The 23,664-nt window shown below is 42.2% G+C and overlaps 1 protein-coding gene across 5 annotated transcripts in view; it reads left to right on the top strand.

Annotated features, from left to right (window-relative positions):
• The window catches only part of CFAP58 (cilia and flagella associated protein 58), a 120,959-nt gene that overhangs the window by 1,368 nt on the left and 95,927 nt on the right, over positions 1–23,664 (top strand). For 2 of the 5 annotated variants that reach the window (XM_053207403.1, XM_053207404.1), the window contains exons 1-3: positions 14,904–15,092; positions 20,723–21,004; positions 23,083–23,231. In XM_053207403.1, coding sequence (XP_053063378.1) covers positions 15,084–15,092; positions 20,723–21,004; positions 23,083–23,231 — 440 coding nt within the window. In that variant the 5' untranslated portion in view covers positions 14,904–15,083. Of the gene's footprint in view, positions 1–861; positions 1,158–4,552; positions 4,754–8,558; positions 9,094–14,903; positions 15,093–20,722; positions 21,005–23,082; positions 23,232–23,664 lie in introns of those variants that run through there. The other 3 variants (XM_053207401.1, XM_053207402.1, XM_027063017.2) reach the window with 3 other exon arrangements.

Below are 23,664 nucleotides of genomic sequence, written 5' to 3' on the forward strand. Positions count from 1 at the left end.
TCCTGTTGCCTCACTGCCTTTGGAATTTGCGTGTCTGCATGGATCCCCCTTACATAGGAACCTAAATCTGATTTTCTCCTGTAAAAAAAATCTGTCAGCTGTCGGTTTGACTCTTAGTAGAATCAAATGACTAGTAGAAGGACCTTAAAGGGCAGAGAAAATTCTTCCTCCTTGACACAGTGATCTGGGGAAACTTTTGTGAAAGAGCTGTGTATTTCCAAAATGTTTGTGAGGCGGATGGATAGGGCACTCATTCTCTCCGAGGCAGGCAGAAGAAATTCTTGCGGGGGGGGGGGGGTAGGAACACTGGCCTGAGCACCCCTACATTGCCTTATAATCCTTGGAGTAAGAGTTCAGGGTTATGTATGCTGGAATGTGAAGGTTAGCACTGAAACACCCTCTGGGATTTCCATCCAGCCTGCAAAGTTCGCTGTGTGTATTTCTTTATAGAAGGAAGATTTATTAGATTTGTCTTTCTTTTAAACCGGACCGTTTCACTCTCTGAGACCTAATGGTCACCTGCACTGGTTTCCCTCTGCTCTCAAAACAGAGTCCACTATTCTAAGCTGGCACACAGGCGGTTCATGAATTGGCCTCTGCTTATCTCACTAACCTCACGTCTCACTCCATATGCCACCCCAAACTCCTTGCAGTTCCTGGAACTTATGCTTCTCAGAATGTGATATAGGGTTTGTCCCCACCCCCACACTTAGATAGTCACATGTGCTCTGTCTTCTGCATGCAACCTTCTCCCACCTTGTTCTCCAACCTGTCACCCCCAGTGCACACACACTTTTTTGGGGAGGTGGGGGGCCTGGCTAAGGTGTGCTCAGTCTTTAGAATAAGCAGTTTCTCTTTCAGGAAGTTTTCCTTGAACCGCCATGCCTTCATTGGAACCCCCATCTATGCCATGTGGTTTCCATAGCACCTGTGGTTACTCTACAAAGTTTTTAAAAGACAGGAAAGTACAAAGATTCGACTTCTGGGACCACGAGGGACGAAGAAGTACGGGACCATCTGCTTCTAACAGAACTGCTGAAAAAAAGCAATGCATGAAAGGAAGAAAGGAGGAGCTCGGGGGGGTGAGATGAGAAGAGAGAACCCAGAAGCACCCATCTGTGTTTGATGTGAAAATAAGCCCAAATGGCTGACTGGAGGTGAGTACTCACTCAGGCCTTGGGTTCTAGAAAGGCAGAGATCTGGACTAGAGACCCCTGCTCACAGCTGGGACTGTGCAGAAGATCTTAGTGACTAGAGAATGGAGAAAAAATTTTCCCACTTGTTCACGGTCACAGCAAGGAAGTTTGTGGTTTGGCGCTCTGGATGAACTGATGTCTGCCATAGAAATCGAAACCACTAGCCCAGCTATGGCAGCATAGGTGTGAGGCCCCACTTTACACAACCCATGTGGTGAGGGAATCTTGAAGTCAATACAAAACATAAAAGTTGGTTCCAAAGTGATGAATCTCCTTAGTCCCTGTCAGAAGTGAATGCAAAACCCGGTTGTTTCTTCTGATCCCTCAGGGAATAAACAATCCCCCATGGAAAATGAGCTTATAATAAGAAATTACAAACTAGTAAGTGAACCAATGAGGGATGAGATTGGTAGGTATAATAAACAAGAGAATTAGCCCCTTAAGGACTTGAGACACAGGGGCACCTGGGTGAATCAGTCAGTTGAGCGTCCGACTATTGGTTTCAGCTCAACCCTTGATCTCACGGTTTGTGGGTTCAAATCCCACCTGGGGCTCTGTACTGGCAGCACAGCACGGAGCCTGCTTGGTATTCTCTTTCTCTCTCCCTCTCTCTCTCTGCCCCTCTCCCACTTGCACTGTGTTTGTTTCTCTCAAAAATATATAAGCTTTTAAAAAAGGTACAAATACAATATATAGAAATAAAAGCTTAGTTGTTTACATTTTTTAAAAAATATTTATTTTTGAGAGAGAGAGAGAGAGAGAGCGAGCGTGCACGGAGGAGGGGCAGAGAGAAAGGAAGACACAGAATCCGAAGCAGGCTCCAGGCTCTGAGCTGTCAGCACAGAGCCCGACGCAGGGCTCAAACTCACAAACTGCAAAGTCGGCCGTGGCAGCTGAGCCACCCAGGTGCCCCTGGTTTCAGCTCAACCCATGATCTCATGGTTTGTGGGTTTGAATCCCACATGGGGCTCTGCACTGGCAGCACAGCACGGAGCCTGCTTGGTATTCTCTTTCTCTCTCCCTCTCTCTCTCTGCCCCTCTCCCACTTGCACTGTGTTTGTTTCTCTCAAAAATAAATAAACTTTTAAAAAAGATACAAATACAATATATAGAAATAAAAAGCATAGTCGTTTACATTTTTAAAAACTCAGTGATTGGTATTCTTTTCTTATTAGGCAGTAATAATATATCAGTCAAAACTCCAATAATAATACCTCATTAAAAAGGGGAAAATAAAGAAAAGGGACATAATAATTGACTTGAAAATGTTGGGGTTCAGAGCGAACAGTCAAGAAAGAGTTCTTGAGGGGTGCCTGCATGGCTCAGTCAGTTAAGCGTCCAATTCTTGATTTTGGTTCAGGTAGTGATCCCAAGGTCGTGGGATAAAGCCCTGAGTTGGGCTGCACTCTGAGCCCGGAGCCTGCTTGGAATTCTCTCTCCCTCTGCCCCTTTCCCCTGCTCATGCTCTTGCTCTGTCTAAAAAAAAAAAAAAAAAAAAAAAAAAAAAAAAAAAAAAAAAATTAAAAATTAAAAAGAATTCTTGAGATGTCTTTGGTGAAAATAGGTGGCTTTATTTTATTTTATTTATTTTTTAAAGTTTATTTATTTATTTTGAGACACAGAGAGAAAGAGAGAGAGTGCATGAGCAGGGGAAAGGCAGAAAGAGAGGGAGAGCGAGAATCTTAAGCAGGCTCCGCACTGTCAGCACAGAGCCAAAATGTGGCTCGAACTCGTGAACCCATGAGATCATGACCTAAGCTGAAATCAAGAGTGGACACTTAACTGACTGAGCCACCCAGGCACCCTGCAAATAGTGGTTTTATTAAAGCACAAGGACAGGACCTGTGGACAGAAAAAGCTGTACTGGGATTGTGAGGAGAAATTGAGCATATACCGTCAGGTAGGGAGGGGGTTAGGTATAACATAAGTCTCTAAGGAATTTTGGAAGCAAGGTTTCCAGAACCTGGAGGGGGGCTAGCTATTGTTAGGAAAAGGCTATTTATTTGTTTGTTTATTTATTTTTAAAAACTTTTTTTAATGATTTATTATTTATTTTTGAGAGAGAGAGAGGGGCAGAGCATGAACAGGGAGGGACAGAATCTGAAGCAGCTCCAGGCTCTGAGCTGTCGGGGCTCGAACTCATGAACTGTGAGATCATGACCTGAGCTGAAGTTAGATGCTTAACCGACTGAGCCACCCAGGTGCCCCAGGAAAAGGTCATTTATCACTGCCTAATAAAACCTTAGTCATGAGATGCTTCAGATGTAGATCAGTGGGCCCTATGCTTGGAGGATAATTGCTAACATGTATTTGGGGGGGTAGAGATTAAGGAGGTTTCCAAAGGAATTTTTAGAAGTTAAAGGAGACTTCTAGGATCCTGGAGGTCTGGATAGTGTTAAAATAAGATTGCCTTTTGCCCTTAGCGAAGTATCAACATTGGGGCAGTTGAGATCTAAGGGCAAGGTCACTCCACTTATCTCAAGGACTTGTCAATGGGCTGTAAGTAGTAAGGAAATTTAATTTGATTTTTTTCTTTTGCTTTTATTCCCCACATCATCTCGTTTATGAATACTTTTTCAGAAATCCTAATGAAAAAGTTAATACAGAATTCCAGCAGTGCATCAGAATACAATTAAACACTTCTGTAGCGTGATAAAAACGAAGGGTGAAGTTTGGCCCCAAAACAAATGCCATGCTTCAAGGGGAAACACTAGAAACCTTCATGTTCAAGTCAGTGCAAGATAAGGATGTCTTCTTTCATCTCTCTCTCTCTTTTTTTAACTTGTCAATTTGGAGTGTGATTGGTTTCAGGTATTAAAATCCTGACTATGATTTTGTATGTGTTTGAGATTACTAGAGGTTTAAACAAATAGGGGGGTTATTTTTTTTCAAACAAGAAGTCTGTATGTGGGTGGCTGCTTTGGTTGAACGCTTTGATAGTTTAGGGTCGGGTCAAAAGTAAGGTACATATTGGAAAACCATCCTCCAAGGCCGCTTTCCCCAATTTAGACTCTCAATGATAAAGTGTGAGAATGATGGTTGCCCCACATCCTTTCCAGCACTGGCACTTTCCTAACTTACATTAGTGTGCTTCTTTTATGGGTGAAAAAGATATCTGAATGTGTTGATGTGCATTTCTTTAATTAGGAGTGAGGCTGAACAGAACAGGGTTATTGGCCATTTTTATTTCTTCATTTGTAAATAGTCAGTTATAACTTTACCCATTTTTCTGCTGGTCTGTTTTTCGTGTGTGTGTGTGTGTGTGTGTGTGTGTGTGTGTGTGTGTGTGTGAAGGTAAATGGAACTGTTTTCATAATCTCAGGTTGTACATGTGGCTTCAAATTCTGCATTTATAGGTGACTTGTGACCAACACCAGGCCAACTGCTGGGCACATACTGTACTTCACAGTCAAGAACATTGAAAAAAAAATCCAGACAAATATGGGGACAGATTTCCTGTTCACCCCCAGCTGTGATTATCCCAGTATGTGGAATAACATACACAACAATGGGAGAGACAGGAAGCCAAACGCTAGTCACGGACGGAGTGATGGATGGTAAAAAAACCCAGCATTTTCCTTGATTTGGTCGATCTCTTGCCATCATAAATTCACCTTTGCGTGCAGTTTCAAGAGATAATAACAAGTTGGTTTACAGAGCATTTCACTGGAATAGGCTGCTTTGCTGAGATGAGACCTCAGGAGTGTCCGTTGAACAGGATGATTTACATCTGGCTATTTCTTTCCCAGAGAAAAGAGGAAATTTCCTTGTGCTGGGAATGCCCCCGCTCTTCTAGGAGTGTTGGAAACAGCAGGTTAAAGATTATCTGTCAAAAAAAGTGAAGCCCAGAGAAACTGGGTCATATACTCAAGGTCACATTATTGTTTAGTGACAGTATAATAATAGGTAAAACTCATACTATGTGGTTATACTATTGCTTTAAGCACTTTACATATAACACCTCATTTAATTCTCATAATAACCACACACAGAAGGAATCATTAGCATTCCCATTTAACAGAAGAAGAAATTGAAGCCCAAAGAGGCTAAGCAACTTGCTTGAGGTCACACAGCTAGTAAGTGGCAGAGCTGGGATTTAAATCAGGCACTATGGCTCCAGAATCTTGACCTGAACTACTACCTTGTATCTTTCTGTTCGAAGTAAATCCCCTTCAAATGTACAACTGATGGGGTATTGGGGTGATGGTGGGGTTTGGAGCCAATGGCCAAGAAAGAATTCTTGAAGATGTGTTTGGTGCAAAAAAAGGTGATTTTATTAAAGCATGGGGACAGGACCTGTGGGCAGAAAGAGCTGCACTGGGGTTGTGGAGGGTGAATGATTGTATACCTTCAGGTTGGGAGGGGATTAGGGACAGCGTAAGTCTAAGGAATTTTGGAAGCAAGGTTTACAGGACCTTGAGGGGCTAGCTGTTGTTAGGAAAATGTCATTTATTATTGCTTAGTAAAACCTCAGTCCTGAGACCCTTCAGATGTGTATCAGGGGGCCATAAGCTTGGAGTATGATTGCCAGCATATATCATGGGGAAGTTGAGATATAGGAAGTATCCAAAGGAATTCTTATATGTTAAAGTAGAGGTACAGGATCCTGGGGAGTCAGGATAATGTTAAGCCAAGATTCCCTTTTGCCCCTAGCAACGGGTCATCTTTGAGGCAGCTGCGCCCCTAGAGGGAGGTCACTCTGCCTGTTTCAAGGACTAGTCAATGGGCTGTAGGCAGTAAGGGAATTTAATTTTTCATTTGCCTTTGTTTGTCACGTCATCATGGCAAGCACTTAAACCCCCTTACATCTTGATGAAGGTGATATTAGGGCTCCAGAAAATGGAGTCTATATGCTTCTGGAGATTAGGCTATGGATAAGATTGCCTTTTTCTTGCAGTTTACTAAGTTATCTTGCACTTTTCTAAGTTTATTAACTAAACTGAAGGAGACTCCTGTCCTGCATGACTGTGATCTCTGCCAGTCAACCATTTGCTTTCTTTTCTTTTCCTTGTTCTTGGGCAGCCAGGAGTGCGGGAGGAATATCACACATATCCCACCTGTGTGGGATAGGGTAGGGAGTAGGGGGTAGGGAGGTGCTGTTAGTCTGTACTTTGCCCTCAGCTTGCCTTATGCTCCCTCATCACTACACTGAATTTCCCCAAGAATGAGATTACAATAGTATTTAAACATTTTTCAAGCTTTTTTGAAAACACATTTTCCCTTAGAACCCAATATATTCACACATAAAAGTGTGTTATAATTGAAAGGCAAATTCCTTAAAAACAATATGCTTACTACATGTGACAAACTCTGGTATATTCCCTCTTCATTCTCTACCCATCTCTTACCCTTCTTTGAAAATGAAAAGGCAGGCCACAAATTACTAATGAGTCATGATCCACAGTAAGAAAAGAAATGCTTCTTTCTTTCTTTTTTAAAAAAGATTTTTATTCTTAAGTAATCTCTACACTCAGTGTGGGGCTTGAACTCACAACCCTGACATCAAGAGTTGCACGCCCCACCGACTGAGCCAGCCAGGTGCCCCTATGTCATGAAAGCTGGTGGTGGTTTATACATGTTAAATTTCCAACCACACATAGCACTTGGAGTAAGGAAAACTGTCAGATAATTTCTATCAGACTTATTTCTGGTCAGTAGGTATTCATTGAGCTTCCTGTAGTTAATGTCTAAAGATGGTACACTGGGACTTTAAAACAAATCACCAGGCTATATAACCTTAGGAAAACCTGTCTTCATTCATTCATTTATCCATTCATTCATTCAATAAATATTTGAGCATGTACTATATGCCAGGCATTGTGCTAAATCAGGACTTGGCAATACTGGCTGGCAGGCCAACTCCAGAGTGCCACCTGTTTCTGTAAATAAAGTTTTACTGGTTCAAAACCATGCCCATTCATTTTTGTATTGTCTGTGGCTGCTTTTGCACTACAAAAGCACAGTTGGATATGGAGATCATGTGGCCTATGAAGTCCACAATATTTCTTAATCTGGTCCTTTACAGAAAAAGTACACAGACTCTGTTGCTAGATTCTAAAATACAGTGTTATTTTAGACTGGTCTCTGCTGTCCTGGAGGTTTGAATTGTCCTGCTTGACTTCAGCTGGGTTTCAGTCACCTTGGGGCGGGGGGGGGGGGGGGTGGGGAGGGATTTGAGGCTTTCTGCCTCCCTCCCATTGCTGCCTCTGAGAACACCTGTTCACAGTAGATGCTCCATAGTCATTTTCTACTGCTGAAATTATTCAGTAGATTTGGCAGCAAATATTGGAAAGAAAGAAACATACCCCCAGGGTAGAAAGGAGAGTTTATTCCTTTAACATAACAAATAGTTTCATTTTATAGATGCCTATCTGCAGCTATGAGAAGCTAGTCGTCAACTTTTATTGAGTATCTACTGTGCATTTGGCCCTCTGGAGAAGAAAAAAGATTTGGTTCAAACTTTGGCCCTTGTGTTAAGGATAGGGAGATAAAGGAGATAAATGTATTTTATTGTAATCCTTAATACTTCTGTTTGGGGACCTGGTGCATACCTGAAGATGATTTTGGTTTACTACCTTAGAATCGCAAATGTTTGTATTCCAATACCTTTTAACTTCGCTTAGTCACTAGTTACTCCCAAGAGTAATTGCTCTATGCCTGAGTGGATAAGCTAATCCTATTTTTAATTCCTTCCTTCATCAAACTTTCTATTTTGACTGTCTCTTATGGGTCAGCACCATAGATATACTTGAAGACTGGTCCTTCTAGTCTGGTGGGAAAGACAAATAAACACATGGTTACACTATTGTGTATTGACAGAATGACACACAAGTCTTCTAGCAACACAGAGGAGGAGTACCTAACTAGGGAAGACTTCCTGGAGGAGGTGACACCGAGCTGAGTTTTAAAAAGGCTAACTGGGGGCGGCTGGGTAGCTCAGTCGGTTGAGTGTCCAACTTTGACTCAGGTCATGATCTCATGGTTGGTGGGTTCAAGCCCCACGTAGGGCTTTGCGCTGTCAGAGCAGAGCCTGCTTCAGATTCTTCATCTCCCTCTCTCTCTGCCCCTCTGTGGCTTGTGCTCTCTCTCTCTTTTTCTCAAAAATAAATATTGAAAAAAAAAGGTAAAAAAAAAAAAAAAAAAGAACAGGCTAACTGGACAAAGAAGGAGACATAGGATATTCCTGACATGGGAGTGGAGACTTTACCCATGACAATGGGTAAAGTCTAGAGATGTTTGAAAATATGGTGTTTTCAGGGAAGAGCAGAAATAAGACAAGGGATTTGTGCTTTGATGTTTTAAAGGAATTATTTATTTACTTATTCACTCATTAATTTATTTCATTTATTTATTCATTTGTAGTGGGAACAGGTTGTGTGGAGCTACTCAGTCTTTTTGAATAATCCGGTTAGCTGGTGACTTTGTGTAAGTCCTCCCTGGTTCTAGGAAGAACACCAAACTGCAGTCTTGGCCTGGCCTCTCCAGCAAGAGCACCAACTGAATGAACCAGTCGTACCCAAAAGTAATCCGACTGGGAGAAGCGCAGTTGCTGTTAAGCCAATGAAATGCAAGGCAGGTTGGATAACTGCGTGGTTGTGACACTGTCATCCCCTTCTGGTAAAAATCATCGCCTGCAATGGCAGATCGCCCACTGCTTCCACTTCATGGCCAGTCTTTCAATCTTCCTGATAAATGTGCCCCAGCTTTGTAGCCTCCTCCAGTATCAAGAGTGGAGTTTGTATGGAGATCCTTCGGGAACCGATGTCAAATGCTCAACAAATGTTCTGTTAAGTTTGGTCTGCAGCAGGCTGGAAAAGGAGCAGATTAAAGGAATAAAATATGGCCCGCGCAGTCTTGGAGAGCACCAGCCAGCTGGGACTCTGTTCTGTCATCTAAGGTGAGCAGGGGGTTGGCTGATAAATGTCAACAATTTTCTGTAACACGTGGGCTTTTAATCTTCCCAACAGCCCGGGGGAGAAATGTTAGATGTGATGACAGGGGCAGTTTTTGCCATGTTGTTTGGGGCCCCAAATGCAGTTTTGATACTAAATTCCAGCGACATCGCAAGAATGCCTGCATAAACAGGATTTGTGTTGATCGGGACTTTTGGGTTTTTGGGGGTATAAGCAATGGAAACTAACTCTGTCTAGTTTAAACAAATGAAGTCAGTTTGTTAGGAGGTTGTATCTAGCAGGACTCAAGAGTGTGGGTATTCCCAGGCCTCCCCAGGGAGTTACCAGGCTCTGAAGAGGCATCAACAACCAGAGAGGCTCCTTCCCCCAACACTCCCTTCTCTTGGGCCTGTGGATTCTTCCCCACGTTCATTTGCTTTATTCTTCCCTTTGTTCAGCCTACCTTTCTCTGCCTCTCCTGGGATTCACATACTCAGTTCCAGGCCCCAGCAATGAGTGGCTTGCAACTCTTGACCCCATTTATAAATCCCCAGGAAAAATAATGGGATTGACCTCAGGTGGATCAGGTCTCTACCCGACCCTTCAGCTATGGCCCCAGGGAGTCAGATAGGGCCATCTATAACATTTTGGCATCAGGAAGGAACATACTTCCTGGGGGGAGTTACTAGTCTCAGAGAAAGGAATTGTGGGCTGTGTGGACTCCCTCCAAATTGGCTCCAGGACCTCTCTGATCCCTTGCAGGAGCAGGTTTCCTTTAGGGCACAGTCGCTTTGCATCGTAGGCAGGGACTTTCCATGCAGAGCCACATCTCATTGTTTCTTTCTGCTTTTCTGGAGTTCTGTGATGTATCTTCACTGGGTGCTACTAAAGAAGTGAGTGTTATATACAGAAAGCTGTTCTTATTATGAGTCACAACACACAGCTTAGAAATCCTAGCAGGGTGCCATAGGAAGCACTTATATCCAGGTTTAAACAAAGAGCTTTGCAGAGGTATTACAGTTCATGATCATATATTCAAGTTATCTGGCAGAGTGAATGGATGTGTTCTTGGCTGTCCCTGGTCTTTGAGTTTGCAGCCATGCCTCTGTTATTCTTCCAAACCTCCACCATTCACCTACCGTCTTCTCAACATTAGTGTCCACTGGCCCCTGAGAGGGACCGCACCATCCCTATAGCAGGACTTTTACATTCTTGCCTTGGTATGTGCCCAATGCTACTTCCCATACTTGGGATTCCTTCTATTTTCTTCCATGACTCTCTGAGCCATCTGTATCATTTAAGGTCAAGGTCAAGGGCCATGTCTACCATGTAGCTTTTCCTAATATGCTATTCTTCACTGTTCTTCCTTATTTTAGAGCTCATTCAATAGACACTTACTTAATAGTTGTAAACTGAGAGGAGTGATGGCCATTTATATTGGTTTTTTCGTCTGCCATAATAAAGTACCACTGACTAGCGTGGCTTAAAGAGAAATTTATTTGCTCACTGTTCTGGAGGCTAGGAGACCAAGGTCAAGGTGTCAGTGGGTTTGGTTTCTCCTGTGGCCTCTCTGCTTGGCTTGCAGATGCCCTTCTTTTCACTATGTCTTTCCTTTGTGTACATGCGTCCCTGGTGTCTCTTTGTGTGTCCAAATTTCTTCTTCTTGTAAGGACACAATTCAGACTGTATTAGGCCCACCCTAATGGCCTTATTTTAACTCACAAAGCCCTCATCTCCAGATACAGTGACATTCTGAGGTAGTGAGGCTATAGCTTCAACATATGAGTTTTAGGGGGACACAGTTCAACCTACAATACCAATGGAGACAGGGCTGAACAAGATATACATGTACCTTGCCTTCTTGTTTGATAGCTTGTAGAGAAGACAGATCTTAAGCAACCATTTCCATGAACACATGATTAACTACCATTGTGAGAGGGTCCAAGAAGTCGAATACATGGTACTTGCAAAGGTAATCTGGTGTTGAAGGATGGTCAGGAAATCTCTCCCCGAGGAAGTGAAATCTGCAGGAGGGGTGGACGGGAGTTAGCCAGGTGAAGAGGGATGGTTGAGTATTCCAGACAGAAAGATCAACCTCTGTGAACTCCAAGCGGTGGGAAAGAACATGACATACACAGGGAACTGAAAGAAGCCATTGGGGCAAGAAGTGAGCGGTGGGAGAAGGCACCAGAAGGTCAAAGGGGTCAGATGACACTGGATATTATATTCCGACATCCTCATTTCAGTGCTTACCACATCCCACCTTGGAGTGTTTTACAATTTTTTTTGTGTGGGGGAGGGGGTGCCATGCGTGTTTTGCTTCTCCTTTTGCTCCCTTGGGAGGAGATCCTCGATTCAACTCCTTTTATATTCTCCACAGTAGGCAGCACAAGGCTGGGCACATAGTAGAGGCAAAGTAAATAAATTAAGTGGATGTAATGAGTAATGAAATTGATAGAAGCACTCTTACTTGTCTAAATTAGGGGCTGACCCAATCTTGGTGGATGAGCGTCTCCTGGAGGCTTTAAAAGGTGAGAACTTTTGGTAGTGTGATGCCACCTAGTGTTCCTTTTTATTACAACAACAAAGGGGAACAGGGTCTTCAGGAATCTGGAAAATTGGAAATGAAGCACTTTCTTTCATCAGCATACATTAATTTGTCCAACCACCCATCCTCTCATGCATTAATCCATCCAAGTTGATGTCACTTGCATCTCTTTCCTGTGAGTTGAACGTGTCATGTTCCTTTCCACCTCCTGTGGTTCCCTGATTTCCTTTGTTAAGGTCATATTCTAAATAATGCTCTCAGGTATCAGTGTCTAGACTGACCCAGCACCCATAGTGCTTGCTGTTGGCATGGCATGTTCTAAATTATGCCATCATATTGTGTTGGGATTACTTGTAGATGGTTTTTTCTCTCTTTCCCCCAAAGCCAGATTGTGAATGCAAAGGGCAGTGACTCTGTCTTAGTTGGCTCTGTGGTTCCTCTGGCCAGCCTTGTACTTACAATGCAGCAGGTGCTTTAAAGAAGTGTTTTCTGGATTGAATTTCTGTCACCTTGGCAGGCCATCTGCTTGTAAAATAATCCTTCAGAAGATTCTTGGGAAATGGGAAGACATATAGCACTACAACTGATACCAATACAAGATATGGGTGGCCAGGGCCCTCTAGGTCTTTCTCTGTTATGTACCTTCAGGAATGTTATGGAGTCTCTCTGGATCACGATGGTATCACCACCTGTTAGTCCCAGCGTGTGATTGGATCTCCTGTAAACACACAAAGTAGCCTGAGCCCTGTTGCCTACCCTGTGTTCTCATTTCCATTAGCTTGGCTTGCAGTTTGGTTCAGCCTGATCCTCCAGCTTCAGCTGCCACTTCTCCCATTGCCTCCATAGTGCATTATGCCTCTGCCATATTATGTCCTTTTTTGTCTACCAGATATACAGTCTCTGTTCATGAATGAGATACAATTATACAAATGTGAATTTTCCCCAAGTTAAATCATAAATTCATTAATGTCCCAGTTAAGATTTCTCATGAGGAACTTGAAAACATCCTGAAAATTATATGGGTTGATGGAGGTTCATGATTAGCCAGTGACGTTTTGACAGAAGAAGTAGGAGTGGGGGACTTGCCCTCAATCATGATGTCTGGCTATAAAACCATCATAATAAAACCTTGTGGTACTAGCACAGGAGCAAACCACAGAGCTCAGTGCAGAACTGTCTATATTTGGGAACCAAGATGTTGAAAATGGGCTCACTCCTCTGAGAAAAAAAAATCGGATCCTTACCTCACACCATACACAAAAGTAAGATGGGCTCAAGAACTGAATGCTAACAACTAAAACTATGACACTAATGTAAGAAAATGATAGACAATACCTTTATGACCTTGGGGTTGAGAAGGACTTCTTAAATCATACTGGAAAAGCATGTAAAAAGTAAAACACACACACACACACACACACACACACACACAATGAAGGGCTACAAAATGAAGGATTATTGTTTTACAAAGGACATGGCAAGCAAAGTTTTCAGTCTTTGAAAGCAGATTAATGTCCAGATTAATGTACAAAAACCTCTTGCAAATCAAATGAAAAAGAAAAAGAGCAACTGAAATATAGGTAAAGGCTATAAATAGACAATTCACAGAAGGGAATCCCAAGTGGCTTACAGATGTATGAAGAAATGTTCAATTTCACTAGGAGTCAGAGAAAAGCAGAATAAAGCAAAAATATGTTGACACTACTTCCATGATAATTGACAGAATTTAGAAAATTGGCTAATTAGATGAGTCAGTATTTGTAAGGCACTTAGAATAGTATTTGACACTTGGTAAACACTATGTGAGTGTTTATGAGTAAACAAACTACAATGTGCTGGTAAGGATGAGAGTAGGGCCAGAAACCCTCACACTGTGCACTGGAGGATAGTGTAGAGCAATAATTCTGGTGTGCCATCTAGCAGTACTTGAAGTTAAGTACCCAGGGCTCCTAGTAGGCTACTGGGCACCTTTGTGCCATTGGAAAACAGTGTCTACCACTGGGCAAATGAATTTGAAAGAGGAAAACCCTCTCAATAGTAATAGCCTCTCAGGTTCGTGACTTGACTAGGGAACAGAGCTTTTGGGGGAAGAAAAGGGCAGATCTTCCTTCAGCAGGGCACATGACATAGGAAAGCTGTTTTCCAGCTCCCACTGGTGCATGGCTGGATGTCTTTGTGCAGGACAAGTTGCATAACCAAATGTGAATTGCCCTGTACATCCACTATAACTTACCAACCTCATTTTTAGGCATATGTTGCCGAGGAATTGCACATAGGTCCACAAGAGACCATGGACGAGGATGATTATCGCTGAGAGGTAGGGGTAGCCTTGGTATCCATTTGGGGAATGGAAGTCACATGTGTTGCTGTCCAATATGGAATACTGTGCAGCAATCAGAAGCGATAAACTAGGATTACAATACCAACTGCAAAAGAATAGATTCATAAAAAGAATATTGAGTGAAAAAAAGTAGAAAATAAGATCATCCTAAAGTCCCATATCATTAAAAAATACATTAATAAAAATGCATACACTTTTCAAAAATGCATATTCAAGCACAGTAGCATGAATGTTTATGGGGCTGAGGAGGGATGGGAGTAAGGATGGGGTTAAAGGGAAAAAAACCAAGAGGGGTTTTGCATATTTCATGAGCCAAGTTGTTTACCCTCTGTACCTGAAGGTTAAAGAGTGTGGAGGAGGAGGGGGAGAGGGAGACGAAATGATCTTGAGAGGAGCCCTAGATGAAAGGCAACTTTCCATGATGTGGCTCCACATACGTTTTCCCAGGGTGCTTCGAGCGCTGCGCCCTATTATTCTTACCACTGGTGACTAAACCCTTTGAAAGCAGGGTCTGTGTTTTCTCCACCTTACTTTCCCCTCCGTTATCTTGCACACAGTAGCTGCTTCATGAGGGTTGAGTTGACTCGAACGGAGATTATTTCTTGTTCCCGCGACGGAGTCTCTTTGTCACGGAGAGCAGAGGGTGGCTTCCGGCCCTTCCAGAAGCCTTTGATCCACCTTTCCATCTAGGCGTTAGTTCTCCTCTGGCCTTAGCGGCCTCCCAGCGCTGCGCCTTCTCGTTCCTCGGAGTTTCCAACTTCCGAGGGCACCTTGGGACTCCGCCCAGCCTCCCATGGGCCCCGCCCCTCACACCCTTGGTCCCGCCCCACACAGGGCAGTTTGCCTATGCCTCTTAGGACGCCTCCCGGGTGCCCTCCCCAGAGGCTCCTCCCCTTTCGGAAGTCCTCCAGTTTCCTCAGAGGGCGTGGCGGTTGCCTGGCGACGGGAGGACGCGCCGAGCGCCGGGTTTCGGCCCCCTGCGGGGGATACCAATAAAGTGGCGCTGTTTTAGACGCCGGGGGTAGTGCACAGCCCCATCCGCAGCTCCGGCCCGGTTTCCGCGATCACCACAGAAGCCTCTGAGGCCACCCCCAGAGAGCGTCAGGATGGCCGAGGTCAGGAGTCAGTGCCCCTCTCTCTGTCGTCTCTCGCTCGTCCCCTCCCCATCAACCCTCTTCTGTCGACTTGACTTCTCCGCTGTCACATCCGCTGATTCCTACATTCCTCCCATCAACATCCTATTCCCCGCACCCGCAGCCTCACCCCACCCCTCAGTGTTTACCTCCTGTCCCTCCTTCAACTGGGTGGACACACCCCAACCCCACTCTTAAAACTGGCGCTGTGTTCAACATAGGATGAAATTCATGATTTCCCAGATTCACACATGACAGGCACCCACCCCTAGATTTTGAGCCATAAGGTTTTGGGCCCAGGAGAGGTACGTAGAAATATTGATGTCTCACTGATTGGTGGGACTTGGAGGAAGGCTTCATAGATACCCACTGTCACCCCTATTCACTGACCCTTGTCCACCTGTCACTCCACGATTCCCTATCATCACCTGCTGTGACACATCTTCATTAAGCTCTTCACCTATCACCAATGCCCCGTGTTGTCATTGACCACTGTGTAAAATCTTCTAGCTCACTTTGTAGCACACTCCATCTTCAGGCTCACCAATGAGGGACCATTTCTGTAGCTCTTGATTGATCCTTTGTCCATTAGCACCTTCATTTGTAATTTGGACAACCTCATGTCCCTGTCATCACTTGTCAGTCACAGTCCCCGTTCACCGTGGCCATACCCTATTCCTCCATCACCCCTTCAGATCCCTCCCTCATCTCACACATCACAGGATCAGTCCCAGCCAGGGTCAGCCATATAGTTTGTGAGGCTCAATGAAGATGCAGAGCTCCTTGTCAACAAATTATTAAGAATTCCAAAGTGAGACAGCAGAGCATTAAACCAAAGGTGGGGGCTTATCTGAACAAGGGGCCCTGGACACTCTCAAGGTTTTATGTCTAGGGAACCATACCGGTCCCCGCTACTCTCATCACCATCATGCCCCCACTCTTATTCCAGTTCCTTCTCATATCTCCTCACATCCCTCACCATTCCGTCTCCTCCATATTTGGTCCCTCCTTCCTGTGGGCAAAGATCCCTCCTTCTCTTATCATACAATCCCTCTCCCACCCTCATCTTCCTCACTCTCAGGTAGGTGCCTCACACATCCATACAGTGGTGGCCACAATACTCACCCCATTACCTACACTCACTCGTGTCTCTTTCCTTCCCATCTCTTCCTCCCATTCCTTCTAGCTCTCCTTTAGTTTCTCCTTTATTTGATTTTTAGCATACCTTCCTTTTCTCCCTCACCAGTCATCTTGGTTCATTTCATTCTTCATTTTCCACACATAAGCCCAGATACCAATACCATTAACAATTTATTTCCCAGTCTCCCTTCCCTTGCATTATCTCCCCTCATTTTTTGCCTTCTTTTGTTTTTCTTCTCACTTGATCTCAGCTGGGTTTTCCTCACCTCTACTTCCACAAGTCTCCCTTTCCACTCTGGCCTCATTTGTCACTGCAACTCTCTTGTCCTTTTTCCTTGTTGTTCTCCCCACTGAATGATATTCCCAACACCTACAACAGTGCCCGGCAGATAGTAAGCACTTAATAGACAGGTGTTGAATGAAGGAACATCATAGTTCCTTTCTGACCAGTTCATGTTGAAATCATGCTTCTAAAGTAGGTATCATTATATGCTCTAACAATGTAGACACCAACTGGTTATGGGTCACAGCTCAGAGATGATTTTTGCTGTGCTTTTAGTAGCATACACACACACACACACACACACACACGTATCCATGTGTGTTGTGTATATATACATACATATACACAACACACATATATGGATATTTATTTATTTTGAGAGAAGGAGAGAGTAAGCAAGCAGGAGAGGGGAAGAGAGAGAGGGAGAGAGAGAATGCCAAGCAGGCTCTACAAAGCCCATCATGGGACTGCATCCCATGAACCATGAGATCATGACCTGAGTGGAAATCTGGAGTCGGACACTTAACCGACTGAGCCACCCAGGTGCCCCAATAGTAGTATATTTTTAAAATGACAATATGAACAAATCTGTTTGTGAATGTTTTTAAAAACCTTTTCTTTCTTTGACATTTTTCCATTCCTATGCTAAGTGCCAGGTGTACAGGGAAAACCTGGTCTGCAAACAAATCATCAGGCTAGTGATCAAGTGTTGGCATTAATACCATTTACACGGATGGAACTGAGAACATTGCTATGATAAATTTTTGTGTGTGCTCATGTTTAGCATCAACAAGGGGAAAACACAGGGCGGCAGCACCACCATATTTCCTTAATACGATTTTTTTCTTCTTTGTGGAATTGCTGTGTTGTGATGTTTACAGTAAGCTGCTTCTCATTGGGAAGAAAATCTCTGTTGAGTTTAACATTGTGCTAATGTTATACAAAATGTTATAGGTAGGCTTGGTACTCCACATCTACTTTAAGATGTGGATTCTTTTTGCTTGCATGTAATCTTTAGAAATCAATAGTACAAGTGTTTTTGAAAACCAAAAATACATAGACTTTCTCTGTATTGGGCAAGTGAGGCTTGTTAAGGCAGAAGGTAAACTAGACTGCTTACCCCGATTCTGCAGGGTGAATTTAAATTTTACTTTATTTTTGGGATTGGAGATCATCTCAGTTGATTTCTTTGATTAGCAATACAGTGTCGATCTTGGAGCTCTTTTTCATGTAGAATATCAAAGTGTAATGTTGCATACATAAATAAGTCCTCTCAAACTTTATCAGATCAGAAGTTTTGAGTGGGTCTGTGTGGCCTACAGATTAATTCACTCCATGTTCCTTAGAATGCCATTCACGGCCTCCAGTCTGTCTTTAACTTCCTGTCTAGTCTTCTCTTTCCTTCTCCCTGTCATACTTCTTACTCTTTAGCCAACTTGAGTTTTTTTTTTAAATTTTTTAAATATTTTTTTTTTAAATTTATTTTTGAGAAAGAGAGAGAGAGAGACAGAATGCGAGTGCGTTGGGGCAGAGAGAGAGGGAGACGCAGAATCTGAAGCAGGCTCCAGGCTCCAAGCTGTCAGCACAGAGTCTGACGTGGGGCTCGAACTCATGAGCTGTGAGATCATGACCTGAGCCGAAGACTGAGCCACCCAGGTGCCCCGAGCTTTATTTTATTTTTTTTAAATATAATTTATTGTCAAGTTAGCTAACATACAGTGTATAGAACGCGCTTGGAAGTAGATTCTCATGATTCATCACTTACATACAACACCCCCAACTTGAGCTTCTTAATCAATCTCAAATCCTGGATACTTTCTGGGCCTGAGCCTTTGTTCAAGCTTTGCCATGGGCCAGGCATACCTTTTCCCTCCATATTCACCTGTGAATATTTCACTCTCCCATCTGGGCATACTCAAATACCACCTCCTTTAGGAAATTTGCTTTCATTCTTACTCCTGGGAGTAGTTCCATCTTCCTATAGGTCCTTGTAGAATTTTGAATCCATTTTATGGCATGTATCAAATTCTATACTTCCACTATCTGAAAACATACTCCATCAACTATTAATGTATAAATTCCCTGTGGGAGGGCTGTTTATTCCTTACCTTGGTACCTCCTACAAAGGCTCCCTCATTCCAACTTACAAATAGCAGATGTTCAATAAATATTTGCTGAATAAATGAAGAAATTTATTAACCACCCCCATTCTTTGTCATTATTGTGCTGTGTCTAACAAGGAGAAGGTGTATTAGTTTACTAGGCTGGTACTCAGCCATAACAGAGTACTGCAAACATGGTGGTTTAAACAGTAGACACTTCTTGTCTCACACTTTCGGAGGTTGAAATCTGCAATCAGGATGTTGGCAGGACCATGGTTCCTCTGAGACTCTAAGTAAAATTCTTCCTTACCTCTTCCTAGCTTCTGATGGCAGCCAGTGATCCTTAGCTTTCCTTGGCTTACACCCTGTTTCTGTCTTCAAGTGGTATTTCTTTCTTTCTTTATTTTTATTTTAATGTTTATTTATTTTTGAGAGAGAGCAAGAGAGAGAACAAGTGGAGGAGGGGCAGTGAAAGGGAAACAGAGGATCCAAAGTGGGCTCCAGGCTGACATCAGAGAGCCTAATGCAGTGCTCGAACCCATGAACTGTGAGATCATGACCTAAGCCGAAGTCAGATGCTTAGCCAACTGAGCCACCCAGGCGCCCCTCGTGGTGTTTCTTCCTTCCTGTGTTTGTGTCGCTGTCCAAATCCCATCCTCTACTTTTTTTGCATTGAGATAGAATTGACATGTGACATTGTATTAGTTTTAGTTGTACAACATAATGATTATATATATATATATATTGCAAAATGATTACTACAATAAGTTTAACATCCATCACTACACATAGTTACAGTCTTCCCTCTTTTTATAAGGACACCAGTCTTATTGGATGAGGGCCCACTCTACTCCAGTGTGACCTCAAGTTAACTGATTATATGTGCAATGACTCTACTTCCAAACAAGTCACATTTATAGGTATTGGGTGTTAGAACTTCAACATACCTTTCTGGGAGACAAATTCAACCCTTAACACTAGGGAAATAAGAATTCTTGGGGTGCCTGGGTGGCTCAGTCAGTTGAACGTCTGACTCTTGATTTCAGCTCAGGTCATGATCTCGTGGTTGGTGAGATTGTGCTATTGGTGCAGATTCTGCTTGGGATTCTCTCTCTCCCTCTCCTTCTGTGTCTCTCCCCTGCACCCTCTCCCCCCACCCCCAAAATAAATAAAATACACTGGAAAAAAAATCTTATTTAACTAACTCCGGGTTCTCATCTAAGTCATAGCCAGATGTGTTTGAATTGTATCTGTATGTCCAGGCTTTTTTTAAAAAAAAATAATTTGTTGTCCAGCTGATCATGGAAAGCAAATCTAGAGAAGACCTGTGAGCATTGCACAAAGGGCATCTCAATACACCTGTGAAGATGACCTTGTCTTATCATTTTAAGAGATAGAAATGATGGAATAGCGTTTAGGAGAAGATTCCATATTTCGGATGGGGTTCATTGTGAGTACGTGTGATTTCATGGTATCCACACCAAGATTCCATATATCTGACCATAATATCCCTTGGCTTTCTTCTGCAGGATGAAGTGAAAACAAATCAGGGCTTGGAATAATCATAACAGATATCAAAATTTATTGAGTACCTCCTCTTTGCCAGGCACTTGGCCAAGTGTTTAACATGAATGATCCTGTTTGTTTATTTTTTTGAAGTTTATTTATTTATTTTGGAGGGGGGAGAGGCAGAGAGAGAGGGAGAGAGACAATCCTAAGCAGGCTCCGTGCTGTGATCATGGCGCCCAATTCAGGGCTCAGTCTCACACCATGAGATCATGACCTAAGCTGAAATCAAGTCATGCACTTAACCGACCAAGCACGCCTAATGAATGATACTATTTAATCTGATCTTTGATACCATGTGGTAGGAAATATTATTATCCTAATGCATATGTGTACATATATACATGCATCAGGGGATAAACAAGATGTCTTTCCATCATATAGTCTTAATGTTTCTGTTTTTTCAGTGATGTTTATTTTGCTTCTATGAAGGTCTTGTATTCATAGATAATAATAGCAACCCCTGAATAGTAACATAGACATATTGTAATACTCATTCCCCTTCCTGCTCTTTTGTACAGGAAAAGAGTGAGAAACTAGTGTTGGAAGAAACTGCATTTGAAGAAATCGAAAGGGATTTTCAGGAGGTTCTCAATGAACTTTCGGGAGATAAAAGTCTGGAGAAATTTAGAATTGAATATGAGAAGCTTCATGCTGTCATGAAAAAGTCTTATGACAATGAAAAGCGTCTGATGGCCAAATGCAGAGAGCTAAACGCAGAGATTGTGGTTAATTCTGCAAAGGTCGCCACTGCCCTGAAGCTCTCCCAGGATGATCAGACCACCATTGCATCCCTGAAGAAGGTCAGTGATCTCATAGAAACAGAGCCTACGGAGAGCTGCCGTAAATGCATCCTATATTTAAAACGTCATTCTTTCCTTATATTGGCAGCTCTAGGCTGGTAGTAAGTGAGTTATTAAGTAAAAATCTACATGATTTATATATTCATTAAGCCTAGGGAATAATGTTATTTTCAAAGGAAATAATTAGCCTGGTGAATTTCACTGGGCAGAGAATAATATAGAACCTTGCTGGCTTGCTTTCTAAGAAGTACTGGGTTAGCAGAAAGAATGAGAAGTAAGGAAATGTAATATTAGGGACCTGACCTTGGTATGTCTTGTTTGATAGAAGATGAGTAATTAAATATCTCATGATGATAGCTTGTGAAGGATATTTTTTGAAGGATATTTTCATGTTTCTGCTTTTCCTACTGTTTTAGAAGAAATTGCCTTGAGAATTCCTAGATGGTAATTTTCATGATCTTGTTTCCTCCTTGATCCTCCCAATTCCTCATAATGGGAAATCAGGGATTCAGTCTGGGGGCTACTGAGGAAGCATGGTTCTACTTTACCATGGAGTTTTTCATCCTCAAGTGTGTTGCATTATTTTGAGGGTAAAATGTAAATGTTCCTTGTTGCTCTCAGGGTGATAAGAAGTTGAGAGATTTTAATTTATAATTAAAACCCGAGTGGTAAAAAATAACTCATAAAATTTTTAGATAATTCCCTTGATATCATACAATGAAACATCAGGCAATTTAAATGAATTTCCAAGACCAGTGCAAATTATGACATCTGTTATCTTAGAATTTACTTTTTTTAAAGAGCTATTTTCTATTGTCATTTTCTTCTCTTTGCTGGAAAACCAGCAAAGCCTTTAAAAGAAGGCTTTAAATCATTGTATGATGAGGAAAAAAACCCATTTTTTATTGCAAATTAAAAAACTGTAAATGGAAGTCATGAGCTGGTTAAAATATAATTGGTGAAGTTGATTTGGACAAAACTTCGTATAATTGTATTTTCATTTAAATATCCTTCATTTGTTTTGCTGAAAATAGTACATATCGTTGTTACAGAAAAATATACCCTGTAATTATTTTGAATCACTAAATTATGTGAAGTTACCCAAGACTCATCTATCTCTCTCTCCTTCATGTAATGGTGAGCACGAATTTGTGTAAATACTCTCTTCCACTCATTTTATTCCTTGTCAACATAAAAGTGGAATGTTTTCACCTTAAGCTTATAGGTTCTTACCTTTACGAAGGACTCACATTGCACTTGACAGAACTTAGCAAGAAAATGGAGTGGTGGGGTAAAACTGAAGGCTGTTACAACATTTACTATGCTTTGTTCACTTATTTGAATGGCTGTAATTCACTTTTAAGTATTTATGTTAATATTCCACATTGGATTTAATAATAGTAAGGTAGCCAAAACTGCATGAGTCCTTGTTCCCATTCCCAGCTAGGGCTTTGCTTTTCCCCTGTGAGCATCTGATGAGAAGATCTGGGAGTGGATTTCTGGAATGGGAATTACCAAGGCTGTTATGTACAATTAGGTGACAGCAAAGACTACCTTGCTATGAATTGTTCTAAAGCTGACATAGCCATCCAGGACCCCTTACTTGAGACCTGACTACAAAATAGATTTTTTAAAAATTTGTAATCGATCAAGAGCTTCAAATTTAGGGCTTGGATCCAAGGCCACTCCTTATTTTTTTTTTCTCCATAATACTTGGACTTGGAAAACACATAGGCTTTCGTTTTTTAATTTTGTAAACCTATCTTAACATTTTTATTAGAAATATCCTCCTAGTTATAGTGGCCCTTGCAAGATGTGAGCCTTGTAACCCCACTCACCTACACAAGGAAAAATACCATTTGCCAGGACCCCTTCTAACACTGCTGTTCAGTATCGACTAGCTCATGTTGAACAATTTAGTAAGTCAATATAAATGGAATGCATACTGTATAATATATAATCTTCTTCCCCATAAATGACAACTATATTGGAGTTGTTTTATTATTCTATTTACTCAGTTTATCTTGCATCTGGATCCTAGTTTGGTTTTTCTCACTGATGTGCCGTGGCCCATATAGGAAATCGAAAAGGCCTGGAAGATGGTGGACTCAGCCTATGACAAAGAGCAGAAGGCAAAGGAGACGATCCTTGCCCTGAAAGAGGAAATAGTGAACTTAACCAAACTAGTCGAGCAGGGGTCTGGACTGTCACTGGACCAGGATAGCAAGTAGGTCATAGACTTGTTAATGTATGTTGAACTTGCTTTTGTGGAGGCCCCCTTATTCAGCAGATGGCCTGGGGTTTGCCGTGTCACCTTGAACATTCTTTATGATACAACAGTCTTCTTCTTTGGTAGTTTCCCAGAGATTGTTTTCCATCTATTGCTATTTTTTGTTTTTAATGCTCCCTTTCTCCATACCCAAGAACTCATAATTTGTGATTATATTAAACTTTTGGCTCTGCAGGAATATGTACTATAATTTCAAAATGAGTAAATATTTTAGATTTCTTTCTCTCAAACTTGTGTGAAATGGAACTCGCTGCCTTTCTGCTCTGATTTCCAGCCCCTTCCCATGCTCTGAACCCCCATTAGTCCCATCACCATTCTTCTAACTTCTCTGGTTCTAGGCCAGAAAACAGATTCTAGACCGCTCTTTTAA

Source organism: Acinonyx jubatus, chromosome D2 (assembly GCF_027475565.1).
Source record: "Acinonyx jubatus isolate Ajub_Pintada_27869175 chromosome D2, VMU_Ajub_asm_v1.0, whole genome shotgun sequence".
In the NCBI taxonomy this organism is placed as follows: domain Eukaryota; kingdom Metazoa; phylum Chordata; class Mammalia; order Carnivora; family Felidae; genus Acinonyx; species Acinonyx jubatus.